This window comes from Zootoca vivipara, chromosome 8 (assembly GCF_963506605.1).
Source record: "Zootoca vivipara chromosome 8, rZooViv1.1, whole genome shotgun sequence".
Taxonomy (NCBI): Eukaryota; Metazoa; Chordata; class Lepidosauria; order Squamata; family Lacertidae; genus Zootoca; species Zootoca vivipara.
The window spans coordinates 32032759-32047334 of record NC_083283.1 but is presented as its reverse complement, the minus strand read 5'-3'; the positions used below and the strand labels follow the sequence as shown (position 1 = coordinate 32047334).

The 14576-nt window shown below is 40.7% G+C and overlaps 1 protein-coding gene across 3 annotated transcripts in view; it reads right to left on the bottom strand.

Moving 5' to 3' along the window:
• Window positions 1–5680: 5680 nt before the first annotated feature.
• The window catches only part of TRPA1 (transient receptor potential cation channel subfamily A member 1), a 44688-nt gene continuing 35792 nt past the window's right edge, over window positions 5681–14576 (bottom strand). For 2 of the 3 annotated variants that reach the window (XM_060277750.1, XM_035125682.2), the window contains 9 exons: window positions 13246–13387; window positions 12955–13044; window positions 12608–12777; window positions 12079–12208; window positions 11397–11579; window positions 10359–10427; window positions 10126–10236; window positions 9763–9860; window positions 5682–8934 (listed from right to left, as the gene is read on the bottom strand). In XM_060277750.1, the coding sequence (XP_060133733.1) occupies window positions 8730–8934; window positions 9763–9860; window positions 10126–10236; window positions 10359–10427; window positions 11397–11579; window positions 12079–12208; window positions 12608–12777; window positions 12955–13044; window positions 13246–13387 (1198 nt within the window). In that variant the 3' untranslated portion in view covers window positions 5682–8729. Of the gene's footprint in view, window positions 8935–9762; window positions 9861–10125; window positions 10237–10358; window positions 10428–11396; window positions 11580–12078; window positions 12209–12607; window positions 12778–12954; window positions 13045–13245; window positions 13388–14576 lie in introns of all 3 variants that reach the window. The other variant, XM_060277751.1, reaches the window with a different exon arrangement.

Genomic DNA, 14576 nt, shown 5'->3' with positions numbered 1-14576 from the left:
ATTATCTATGGCCCAGATTCAGGAAAGCACTTAAGACTATGAAGTTCACAAGTACGTGCTTCTATGAATCATAGTTTCTATATGGGGTGGGAACAAAATTCTCCTTTTTCAGCCGCCCCTAGTTTCTGGCCAAGGGCAAGTTCTCCAAAGGCAGCAAGCACCCATGTTGTGGCTCATATCTTGCATATTGATACAAACAAAAACCAAAAGGTAAACTAGGCAAGGTAACATGGGAGATCTGTGATCAGGTCTCCCAACCCAGGCATATGTTAGTTGCCATTTGCTCTTTGATTACTGTGTTTATTATGTTTATTATGTGGAGGGGGGGGGAGAGTGAGAGAGCGTGCACTTGCAGCTACAGAGGGGGTGAGATTGGAGTCAAAGAACAGCCCAGAATGGGATAACTTGCCGTGTTCCCAGCAATGCAACCCCCATTACATTTTGCTGCCCCATTCCACTGAAGCTGGCCAACTGGCAGTTCAGTCTTCCTTTGGCACCAGGCTAGTGTCCTCCATTGCACCTGAGGGTAGGGATGGCAGAGAAATTTGACTCAGTTCACATTTAACAGCAAAACTACTTAGTTCAGATTTTCTGGGACTATATTCAGACGGAAACAAGAGCCCTCCTTCCAAATTTGCACTCCTCCAAATTTTCTTCTGTCAAGCAATGTGTGCAGAAATGTATATACTAGAGTGAAGTGTGCATAAATAGGCGCAGATAACATGGCTGATGTGTTGCATGTGGGGAAATTGCTTTGCAGAAATGTACACATTAGGCAAAGCTCCACACAAACATCTCCCCTATTAGGAAAGATTCATACCAAAATGCTGATGGAATTTTCATTTCATTCACTAATAAATAAATCTCAAACTGAAGTGGAAATGTGGAGAACTGATGTGAAGACTTGGAAAACCTGCTAGGAACCCAAATTGACCCATCCTTACCTGAGGCCGGCAGGCTAGAGCATGGGGTGCTGGGTAGATTGCGTGGCATGTGGCGCTCTGTCCTTCAACACCTTGCTGTTAGTTCCTCAGCACCGCGCCCGACCCTTGCTACCTAGTCAAGCAAATCAAACAAATGCTGCAGTGCAGTAGCGCCTTCATACAACACATGAGCAGAGCAAGCTGCTTGCTGGAGTGTGTGGCCTTGCCTGGCTGCCTCTCTGCCTGCCTGCTGGCTTAGTCAGGGGCCCTTCCCAGTGGTGCTGTCTGTGACACATGGGAGAAGGTGCTTAAGGGAGGTAACTGTTAGCAGTGTCAGGGTGCAGCTCATCTAGGCCAATGTATCTGATCATCAACTTCACCATTATTATTCATTTCATTTCTATACCAATTTATATTTTTAAGAGGGTTTACAACTTACATTAAAACATCCCAATCGAACAATCTAAAATACAACATTACTGAAAAAAAGTCAAGTATACATTCAAAGCTACACCATAAACAAGAAAATATTATCTTAAAGGTTTCGAAACGAAACGTCAGAAAGGAGGGTCAAGTACAGAGTGCAGCAAAGTTAACCAAAACCTTTCAAAAGAAAATGTTGCGAATGGAAGTCCAGTATAAGAGGCAGATTTAAAACAGCACTATTAGCAAGGGAACAAAAAATTATCTTAAGCACAGGACGTTTCTGTTGCTGCCGATCCTGCCAATTGTGGTTCATAGTGGGTGGTGGTTGTGATCTGGCACTAAAAGACAGTCAAGGTGGTGTCTGGCCTCTTCAGCAGCCTCAGCTTTTGTAGCTGGAGTCAGTCAGGGCCCTGCCCTGCCCTCCCCACCCCAGCCAAGCGGGAAGAGACCTGCAAAGCAAGAAGCAGGTCTTCCAGGACTCACAGACAAGATCTTACAGGTGTAGTCCTCACCCCAACATCTTCTTCTCCATGAGAAAGCAAACATATTTGGAGCTCTCTCTTGCTGAGATGCAAGAGCAAGCATGGCTCAATGCCATTCCACCTTAGCTAGATAGAACCAGAGTTACTGTGATTGTATGCAGGGTGCTCCTCCAGCCAGGATTCTGTATTCAGTTCAACTTCACTGAGCATTCATCTCCAAATGCTGATGATAACCACTCAGCAAGGGCTTGCAGGGCACAAACATTGTCTCCTTTGAGGAAGCAGCTCAGGAGGAAGGAAATGGCTGGGGCTCAGCAGAAGTGGGAGGGATTGCCTGAAGCTGCCACCTCATTCTTCCTAATAGTAGAACCAACCCTGTTCACAGAGTGCATATAATCACTCACTTAGCAGGTCATCTATATTTCCCTTCAATTGATGATAAAAGATCTTCCCACTCGCCTGCTTTTCTGGAATTCTGATTCGCCTGGTAGAATTTGCATCACAATTGACAGGACAATATGGATGACCAGTTTATGGATGACCAGCTTACCAAGTGGTTATAGGCATATGGTGGTGGGTTTGCATGACCCACCTTGTCTGGACATGCGTTGAAGCGACTTCCGGTGCCAGCGCTGCTGATCCCGTATTTTTCTAACTGGGACTTGGCAGCTATGCCTTGTATATCGATGTAAATGACCATCTATATACAAACACTTCCTTTCACTTCATTTTTTTGCTTCACTCCTGTACCAAAAACCATTGAAATATGTATCTCTGTATTGTATTATTTCAATGAATTAGGTGATATTGTGGTAGAGATGTTTACCTTCCTAATCTTTTGCAAATCAGGCAGTCCTTTTCCATTCCTGACTTGGCCCCGAGCATGCGTATCTTAACAAATCTCATGGTTTCATCTGGAGATATCGATGTACCTTTTGGGGGAGAGCTGTAGCCTTTGCTTCTTTCCTTGACTATCTTTATTCATGAGGCTGCTGTTTTATGGTTATTTTGTATGACCATGGGTCATGCAAATGTTTTTCTATGCTGTCTGCTTTGGGAATATAGGTTGGGTTTAGTTTTCACTTCTGTTAATTGGTGCATTCCACACCCATCCACCCCGCCAATATTGTAAGAATATTGTAGGTTCGTTTCTCTTCTGTGGGCTCTGTAATAGTTTGTATGACATTTCAAGGTTACAAATATGTATTTGCTAATTCATTGCATGCTGCAAACCTTTTATTTTACTCTTCTGAATTTTGAATAATAGCATTCCTTCATATTGGTTCACACAGTGTTGGATTTCTATTCAGAATATGTTGTATAACGCCATTTCTAATTTTATCTGTAGTTCAATGCTAGAAATGGCTGGTTTCCAACATTGTTTTCATGTAAAATATATTTCTAATCCTTTAAAAAGTTTATAATCCTCTGTATGCCTATAGCCTAGGGGTGGCAACTTGATGCCTTCCAGAAGTTCTGGACAATAAATCCTATCAGCCCGCAGCCAGCATTGCCAGGGGTCACGGGAGTATGATCACATCCACACCACTCTTGTACCACTTTAACATTCATGGCTTCTCCCAAAGAATCATGAGCTCTTGCCTACTCTGCCTATGCAACTGCCCCAGGGTAGAGTGCTCAGGAGGCAGAGAGGTAGAGGACACAACCCAGGTCTGCCTCGTCCAGCGCCTACACAGTTTTAAGGTGTTTCTGAATGCTGTGATGCAACTGGCGCAGTGACTTCACCTCATTTTCGTATTATTATGTATGGCTTGCCAGTGGGAAGAGTTGCACTGGCCATAGGTTACAGTTCCATAATTATTATAATAGCAACGTTGACTGGTATTACATTTATTAACCACAATTCACCAGCAGGTCACAAGGTGGGATGCAACAGTTTAAAAGTCAGCATTAAAAACAGTTAAAACAGTACACAGTTACAGGAACAGGCCCTGAAAACACACATCTCAGGCAGTGGCAAAACTATATTTTAGGGGCCCTGAAGCTTGAAGAGTCATGGGGGGCCCTTCACAACCAGCAATGAGGTCTGGGTAAGCACTGTTATCTTCTTCAATGGGGGGTCGTTCCATGACAGGTCACCACTTTTTTAAAAATTAACTACTACATCTCAGATTTTGATTAAAATTGCTGTACTGGGATTATCTCACATGTCAAAGTCACTGGTGTGAACAAAAAAAATCCTATGCCTTTTAGTTTTCGAGTTACGGGGAGAATGAAAATTAAGGAAATGTTATATCCATGCCTGAGGCACTTTATTAAGCAAACTTTTTATAGCAATGTAGACTAGAGTTGCTTCAGGGGCCCCACTGGGAGTAGGGGCCCTGAAGTTTAAGATTCATAGTAGAGCCACCCTTGATCTCAGGAGTCAAAAAGCTGTATATTGAAGAAATCAGGCACATCTTTGTGGGGAGGGAATTCCTTGACTTAGGGGCTGTCACAGAGAATGCCCTCTCCCAGGACACGTCTCCTTCACTACCAAGACATCTGCTGGTCTTAACACTCGGGAGGCTCTGTAGGGAATAATACAATCTGACTATTTTTTAAGAAATATTGGCATGTTGAATGCTAATCTGTTTTATTATATATGTGTATAATGTAATATTTGGAAATTAATATTTATAGTACCTTTAAAATACAGGCGCAAGTAGATTTTGAAAATGATTTTCAAAGAATATGAAATTATTTTGTGTTTCCTTGTTCCCTCAGCCACACTAGTGTGTTGGAGCCAGACAACACTGAGGCCTGCAGCTGTGCTGAGGGTTTCCAAGCTGTGTGGTTACCTTGAACTGTGGAAAAATAGTTGCTGTACATCTTCCTGAGCTGTGAAACTTCTGTGTCTAGGTCTCAGTAAATAAAAACAGAATCACTTGGAGCTTTGGGAAGCTGCTAACACCACCAAACGAAACAGTCTTCTCTGCCAGCCAAATCCAAGCAGTGGCTCTGAGGTTAACTTTAGATATGCATCTGGGGGTGGCGAAGGCTACAGAGTGTTATGCATGTTCCCAGCCTCCATGACAGCTGCTTCATGAGTGAGACAAAAGCAGAACAAAAACAAACCGTTCCAAATCACTTGCTTAAAGGAAGAAGAAAACATATGTACCCCAGCAAAGAGTTAGGACATGGTAAAAGGGCTCACTCCTACACACTTTCCCTAGATGTGTCAAATGCCACTGCATTTTGTGACTTGGAATATCAGCTAGTAAAGCTGTAGCTTATTCCACTACTAAGGTTAAAGCACTCGGTCCTTTCTTCATCCAAACAAATGTTATAATGGCCAGATAATATCCCATAAAAAAAATACTAGCACTCACTGCCCTCTAGTGTTGTTATGATGGACTGTCAACACTGCAAATAACCATTTCCACTTTCACAAACTCGCTTCACCAGACGCAGCTGTGCTAGCGCAAGAGAGCTGTAGATACCCTGGTGCATGAGCACATCCTGTTTGTAGCTACTTGGATACCTTGAATTGCACAGGATTTGCAAATAAACATTAGGGATGTTGTCCCCTTGCTAGCAAGGCACCACACCATAGTGCCAGGAGAGCACATAGATGATAAAGATTCTTCAGCTTCTTAGCCCAATTCACTTAATGGAGTTCACACTGGAGGAGCAGGAATTTAGTAATCCTCTGAATAGCAGCTGATGAGCATCACAAGTACAAGGGGTGTTCTTTCCCTCAGTTTCTGCTTGCTGGCTTCCCATAGGTATCTGGTTGGTCACTGTGAGAATAGGATGCTGGACTAGTTGAGCCATTGGCCTGATCCAAAAGGGATCATCTTATTTCTTACTTTAGATCTAGTAGAATTGGGCAAATGAAATGTTTAGAGGTGAGAATGTCACATTGTCAAACTCTTTCTGTTCATGAAAAGGCAGCATACCAGGAAGACCACTAGGCTAGAATCCTTCTTCTTGATTTATTAAGCATTGCATAGGCATGCAGAGTTTGACCTTTGGTCACTTCAGAAGAGCCACCCTCCATGTGAATTTCTGAAAGTTGAACAGAAATTTCCTTACACTTTTAAAGAGCTATTTAAGATATCCATCTATATCTATCTAACGATCATTTCCACATAGAGAAGAAATAATGCAATCTATAAATGCTATAACAAATCACATATGTAATCACAAAAGGGAATGAATGAATGACAGTTGTTAGGCGTAGGCATAGTTTTATTGAGATCTTTATGGAACAGGAAGAATGCTACACAATTTCAACAATGGTTAATAGCAACACAGACTGACATATTATTTTAGCCCGTGCTTAATAGGTTACATCATGTAATTGTGATACAGCAGAGCCAGTGCTTAAGATAAAACAAAGTGAGATTTAAGCAAGCTGCATTAGGCTGTTAATCAAGCGAATACATGCCCCAATTTAATTCCATATTCCTTTGTACTTCAGTGTTCTGTTTCTATGTTATTGTGTCACACAGGTAAATATGCATTTAGTCATTTTAACTAGGGGTGCAATTCCCCCCCCAAAAAAAAACAAATGAAAAAACAAATGAATGAGCCCCATTAGTTTCCATGTATCCATGAGAAATGACTGAAAAATAGAAACAGATGGGACAAACAAATGAAAATCCTTTTGATTAGTTTTTCCCATTCATTAATATTACTGTGCTTTCAATCATTTCTCACAAGACACAGTTCTAAAACATCCCATTGTTTAGCAAACTGAAACATTGAGAGAACTGTGTGCAGGGAAGGAAGAAGGTATTGTGCACTAAGTACATGAAAACTGTCCAATCTGAAGAATAAAGTCCTCCATGCTGAAGACAACAACCCTTTTTAATTGCTTGTGAAATGGGGGGCCATTTATCCAATCTGTCCGAATCATGGCAGGGCTGATGGCCTTACTACACCTGAATATTTCATAGCATTTGGAATGGAAAACACTAAAGTTACAGGCTTTGGGAGACAAGCTAGGAATCCACTGAGATTAACTTAGTAAAGAAAAATGAACGAGGCTATAATGAATAGAAAATGAAATGACTGGGGCTGCCAGAAATGACAGAGAACAAAAATGTGCCTTCCTAAAGAAGCATTTAGTATTTCAGAAGTTCATACTTTGTCACACAAAGTTAATCATTTACCAAATAAATAAATGTACACAGCACAAATCAGTTAAAGCCTAGCACTGTGTGGCATGATCTTATATATGTTTACGTGAAAGTAAGATTTCAGTGGGGCTTACTTGTGCATAAGTGTTCACAGGATTCCACCCTTAAAGTTCAATGTATTGAGAGCTAAGCAGAGGGTTTGACTTTCCCATGGACAGCAGTGAGACTGAAAAGGAGCAACTGGATCATACACTAATTTAGATCAATATCCAATAAATCCAAGTGTATGCATAGGAATGGGCATTAGATCTGGATCAATTCTGAGTTATGTACTGAGGCGGTGGCTTTGTACAGATTTGGGGCTTGTTTGAGCTGAAGCAGGATCGCTCTAAACCACCCCAACTTCTGAAACTACAGTATATAAGGAAATTAAGAGGTTCTGATATTCTTTAAAAAAACAAAAAAACAACCCCACCTGCAGACGTTGTGTCTGCAAAAATTGAAGCATTCCATCTCCTGCTTGGAAAAAAACAGATTATGCCAGCATAGGAAGGCAGACTGGAGATCTATTTTGTGACTGGCGGGATTAGCTTCTAATCAGAAGGGATAGATTTACTGGAGCTGTTCAATCACAGTGCTTTGAGGAAGGGATACTGAAGGAATGTACTACCTTGTTCTGTGCTCTGTTACGTATGTAACAAACTCTCTGTCTTGCTTAACTGACTCTGGAGACATTTGCGAAATTTCATTTCACTTTTAATTTGTAAGCTGCCTTTCTATATTATTATACACAAGGCAGTTTACAATATATTGTGAGACCTTCCCAGATACACAAGAACTTCCCAGAGCCAGTAAATAAGTCTGAGAGTTTAAAAGCTCTCCAATGCAGGAAAACCTGGCGTGGAAATATTTTTTAAGCTCTCCACCTTGCATGCATGATATTTGTGCGATTACGGCTGGCCACCAAATATGTAAAGCTGCAATTGCACAAGTTTAATGCACACAAATTGCAAGTCGACTGTACTGCCTATTCATCTACTTCTTACACATATACTTTGAGATGCTCCAGTGATTTAACTGGGACTTGTGCTGACTGAGTATTCTATGAACCAGCTATTTGCTACATTAAATCATTGCTTATCCTCTTCGTTTGTATACATGCTACGTACATGTGATAAGATAAAGAGTTAAGATGTATTTAACACACTCTCTAGCCAAGAACATCTCTCTTTCCATTATGCAAACTCCATTAGTATTACTATAACCATGCAACTGGAGAAGAAGAGGCCCTGTCTTTAGCAATAGCTGAGGCAGAAATACATAGACATAAAATATAACAACGTACAGAGTTTTCACTACAGCCAGAAGTAGCTAGTGAAGTGGTTTTCTGGCAGGAACCAGCAGCCTCTGATATGTAGGAAGTTTTTAAACAGAGTTTTTAAACAGAGCCATCAGAAGGCAGCCAGGAGGGAAGGAGTATTTTAGACAACGAAGTGCAAGCAAGTATGCTTGAATAGTGCTAAGCTCATTCCTAGCAAAAGCCATCACAGAGAAACTGCGAGGTAGGGATAGCATCCTGCAAGCAAGTAGTTGCTGACTAATTAGGGTGATTAAAACAGAGAAGACCACGGGGTCTGCTAGTCAGCAACTATACATTTGCATAGTGCTGCCCTGGATACCCTCACCGCTACATCTGGATGGTTTGTTTGGGTAAAAGGCAAACTTTCATCTTCTCTCTTCCTTGCCTCACATGTGGTGAATGATTCCTGCTTGAAAGCCACCTTCCTCAGCTGCTGCTGGGGGCAGCTCTATCAGATCTCGGCATCTTTGCATTTCACTGCCTTTAATACTGTATCCCATTTACTGTTTTTATGCTCCAACTGTTTCTTCCTAAATTTGTGCTGGAATAGATCGTTTGTGTCTTCATCCTCAGCCTCAGATATGATTTCCATTTTTTGAACCACCAGTTTAAGGAGGTCATGCTGTTTCTCCATAAGTGCTGCAATATCTTTAAGCCTAAAATACAAAAAGACATCAGATATATATATCTGGATCCAGAACTCTTCATAACATTAAATACAAAAAAAATCTTGAAAAGAAAATACTTAAAGCGTACTTATACTACTTTAAGCTATGCTATTTCTATATTGTAGGCTATTTTAATTTCATTCTGATACAGAGAACTGCATCAATCCACAGTGAAAAAACAGAAAGTGAAATATCTGCAGGCAAAAGGATTAAAAGGATTAATTATTTAGTAGTATGAACAATGCGTTTCAATACTGATGATCTTTCTCAAGGGCATTTTGCTACTCCTTTCATAGGATGCAGAGTTATCTTTTTTCATTGGTTTTATGTTTTCATTTTTAACCAGGGCAGTGGTTGTTTGTGCTTCCAAAGCTGTATTAAAGCATGCACTATGGAAGGCATGGAAAATTCCTCATTTTTCGCCCATCTCCTTAGCTTATTTTAGATGTCCTGTAGGCCAAAAAGTGGAAATGATGCAATCTGTATCCTCTTCAGCCAAGAATGTGGGTTGGTGGTGGTGGGCAGTAACAGAACAGCCATAATAATAATAAACAACTTTTAATGTGGCCTGCCAATCTTTGCTTTTTCTTTGGGGCATGGTTCTGAGAAAGATGTTTAAAAAAACTTTGCAGTAGCTTGCTAATCTTCATCCTGGAAAAATAAGGCTTACAATGAGATGTAGATTCTTGACAAGTAATTCTATAATGGCTGCAAGTAGACCATAACACCATAACACTGGCATTAACTAAAACCTGGCTACATTTTTTTCTTTATCCAAGCATTTAGAAAGCAGAAGAAACACCCAATAAAAAATACCTGTACTTCTGTTTCAATACTTCCAGTTCCAAAGATGTGTCAGCATTCGGTGTATTTGCTGCTATATCATTATTGCCAAAGCAATATTGAAACACACTCTGCAAAAACAAAAAACAAAAATTCATAGAATTTGTTCACATTATGAGACCAAGAAGATTTGCAGTTTCGGAGTGAGAAAATATGAATTTTGGTGGGATCACCAAGGAGTTTTCCCAGAGAGACTGAGTTCAGTTTTCTGTATTAATTTGAGTAGGGAAAGACATATTAAATGAAGTAATCAACTTCCACCCCCTCCTCTCATAAGTGTATGTTTGGATGAAGGACTCAGATTACAATTTAGAAGGAATTATTCATCCATCTTACCATAAATCCACAATATCTTGGCCTATTAGGATACACAGTGATTGAATCCTGGTCAACTCTGCTGAGAAACCAGTATGGCAGTTTCTTCTCCAAATTTGTGTGAAGACTGACCTAAACAAAATGAGCATATTTAACATGAATTAGCTCAGAATTTCTCAATTCTAAGCTAATTCAGTGCTGGGAAAGTTTCATCCATTGTAATAAATATAATAGCCAGAATGTCTATCACTAACCTGCATTGCTATTCTTTTCAGTGCTGCAAATTTCTGTACCTCTGCAATGTCACCAACAGCCAAGCCAATCTATAAAACACAAAGCAGAATTAACAAGGCCATTTTGATTCCCATGCTTTCCCCGCGTTACCATTCTGTTCCGCATTAATTTTATTTCTGAGAGGTAATAAATTATTCCCAAATACGTAAGGAATTAGCTTTTCAAAATTAAAAGTAGCCTTACAGTATACCACTGCATGTAATTATGTTGCAGTGAAACAAAGCATTCGCTCACATCCAGATTTAGGAAGCATTTTCGCATAATACCACAGCTTTATTATCTGGTGGCATTCGCAGTTTTATTTATTTATTTTATTTCGTAAAATTTCTACACCACATGATTGTAAAAACAGGAAAAACCACTCAAAGCAGTTTTCAAAAAAGATAAAACAAAATTAGTAAGAAGAATTAACAACAATAATTTAAGATAAGACTTTCAAAAAGTTAAAGTGGGAGGGATGTTTTCAATGTATTTTCAATGTATTTTCTCTCTCTTGGTTGTAATGTATACAGGGTTTTTTGTTTGTGCTTTGGTTGTGATTCGCTTCAAATTGCCTTTCGCAAAAATAAAGCAACCAATACAATAAATAAAGTAGCAATAAACTAAAAACAGATGAAAACTAGCATCAGCTTTCTACATATCTGTGTAGACTTCTCTAAAGAAAAGTGTTTCTAGTAGGTGCTGAAAAGATTACAGGGACAATTAACCTGACCTGGTACAAGTCGGCCTCCTCTGAGGCAGTAAACACAAGACTGGATTTGTCTGCCCACAACAAGCCAAAACGCAAAAATTGTCAATGCTGCTATATATACATCTGTAACATTTTCTGAAAGAAAATTTATCCCTGTCTCTCACGTACAAGATAGATAGATAGATAGATAGATAGATAGATAGATAGATAGATAGATATAGGTAGGTAGGTAGGTAGACGGACAGACAAATATGCAAGCAGTTTGGCTATAACACCAGCTTCCACATTTAACACATTTAATTCTTACCAACAAGTTCATAAGAAGGATTGGAATAAGGAGAGAGAAGATAACAAGCATTGCAAAACTCAGGAATGGATATGGCAGATGATCGGCAAGCATTGGTTCAAGGAAAGCTTCACGATAATTGATATCTCCTAGCATCATGGCAAATGTCTGCATTACAGAAAGATACGGAGTGCCATATGTTTCCTACAAAGACATTTTAAAAATGGGAAAAGAGAGAAATAAAATATATATGGCATCATGTGAAATGGCTTTAAGATCAAACTTTTTTCTTCAAAGAAAAGAAATCCATAAAGCAACTAAACAACAATCACTTTTAACAAAAGAGTGCAAAAAATCATTTCCAGTGTTTGGAATACAAGTTTCTTCCAGCAGTACATTATTATGATGTTTTATTGTGTTTTTAATATTTATTTGGGAGCTGTCCAGAGTGGCAACCCAGTCAGATGGGTAGCATATGAATTGTTGCTATTGTTCAAGTGCCTGAAATAATAAAGGCATTATTCTGGCATTACTGTATAATAAAGGCATTATTCTGGCATTAGTCCCAGAATTTATGACTGTCATGTGCAAAACACACAGAAGAGTTTTCATAATATTATGCATTGTTGCTAAAAATTTTTGTAAATAAATATAATTTATATTTCTAATAAACAAAGTATTACACAATGGTGACATTTCTAACCTGTGAACCGAGAAGAACATGGAAGCTGAGCCCAAAGGCTAACATCAAGAAGAAGAAGACAATGATGATTCGGATCAAGGTCCTCAAAATTTCCCAAAACATCACAACATATATTCCATAATTCTCAAATCTAGGAAGATATATATGGAAAAAAACATAACTAACTATCTTCTTATATAAAAAACCCCCCAACTATATGTATAGCATCAACATATTATGCTGCTGTGAAGGAAACTGACAAACCGTCACTGATAATTGGCCCAATCTAGTAATTAAGATCTAGGCTTCCATAGTGGTTGAGTCACTTTCTCCTTCAGTAGCAATAGCACTTTTTAACCTAGGTGACTCTACCTCTCCATCAGGGTTAAAGGGCCCCTGTGACCCTCCAGCTGATGTCAGACTTCAGTTCCCAACATCCTGACTCATTGGCCTTGCTGACTGATACCATGTGAGATGAGGTAGCTCCCTCATCCCAGGTTCCCAGTCAACTCTAGCCATATACATTGTCATAAAGTGCACTGTAGTTTACCTTTGCAGATACAGCAAGAAATTCATCCAAGACAAGAATATAGCAATTGCACCACACTCCCACTGCAAACGAACTGGAAGTTGAATAAATAAAGATGATACAAAAATGATGTTTGTAGTATAAATTGTCCAGTCGAGGAGATTTGAATAATCCAAGAGATACTTAAGTTTCTAGAGTATAAAGGACAAAAATAGGTGTTAACACGGTCAAAAATGAATTAAAACAGATGACACATCATGTTCTCTGTAATTAAGGAAGATTTTCTTTCTAAAAGGCAGAACTTTGTTTTAACTGCACATTAAAAAACACTTCAAGAAATGTGAAAGGCCACATGTACATATATATACCTGTTGGAAGAGCTGTATTATTTCTTTGCAGATTCCAAATAAACTCATGATAAAAACTAAACACATACACACTTTTGTGAAGTATGAACCCTGAAATGGAAAAAAGAAATATTGTAAATGGTGATACGTCTATTTTTTTAAAATATTATTTTAGTTGCAAGGGGCGCTGTCCACCCCACCCCCACCCCACAGAGTAGCTACTCTGTTTTCAAGAGTTTGCAATCGCTCCCAGCATTACTGCCGTGGTGGAAGATACAGCCACTGTCCCAATGCAACAAATTAAAACGATACCTTATTCTCAAAAGGTCCTGCTTGAACAGTTCTGTTGGAAGACCCCTCTGGTTCTATGTGAATGATCAGGAGCGTTAGAGGCATCAAGCCAAGACAATACACAGCTAGATTCATGAGATGTGCTCGAAACCCATAGGCCATCCTGTAAAGCAAAATTTAATTCAGTATTATAGACGGTGACCATTTTGCACAGGAGCTCCTTTCCCTGCCCCCCCCCCAAGCTGGTGGAGAATGTAAAAATGTGCCTCGCTCTGTTATGCCCTGCCCTTGCCCCCTGTTCAGCTTCTACCAGATCCAAAAGGACCCACGCATCAGCGATTGTGCATCAGTTGGACACGCCTAAAATGGTCACCATGCCTATTTTTGTAGTATTATCAAAGGTCAATATTTTCTATGCCACTGGGGGAAAGCATAAATAGGATTCCACCCTGGTAAAACCCAACAGCAAGGATTAGACATCTCTGCCAGCTTGAAAGCAGCATTCACTTTCCCTTAAATTAATGGAATATGCATAACTACAACTCATGTATATGATGTTTGCGGGAAGCTTGATATACTGGTTATACAGCTCCTATAAATCCTAAGTCGATGCACTGGAAATCTCAGTGGAGATTTCTCTCCGCCAATGAACCTTAATAAGATAAGAACAAAATTAATGGAACAGTGGAATCCTAGTACAGTGGTACCTCGGTTTACGAACACCTCGGGTTACGAACTTTCGGTTTACGAACCATCGAAACCCGGAAGTAAGTAACCCGAGGTTTCCGAGGCCTATGGAGGCCTCCACGGAGGCATCGGAGCGTCCGCGACTGGGACGCAGCCACAGAAGCGCTCCGATGCCTTCACGGAGGCTAACTGTGTGGAAAGGAGCCCTGCGGCTGCGGCCGCGTCTCTTTCAAAGCGGGTGGGGGGGTCCCTTTGGAAGCGCTTACCTTGCGCATAGAAAACAGCGGTGAGAGGCTTGGCTGCGCGGCATGGCGCTCGCAGCTCTCCTTCCCTCTCTACGTGGTGCCAGCCGGGCGACCTTTCTCCTCCTCAGAGCAGCCGCTACCACCACCAGGCGCCAGGACTGGCTGGAGTGGCTCGAGGTGCGCCTGGCTGTACTTGGAGCGGCGGCGGCGGTAGCAGCGGCGGCTTCTCTCAAGCCCGAGCCTCTCCACTCTGCAGGGGCGCAACGGTGAAGGCCCGGCCTCGCTTCTCTTAATCCCTCCGCGAGGCCGGGCCTTCACCGTCGCGCTCCTGCGACGTCTCTCCACCTTCGCCGTCGCGCTAATGTGAAGAGGCGTCGCAGGAGCGCGACGGCGAAGGCCCGCTTCTCTTGAGCCCTCCGC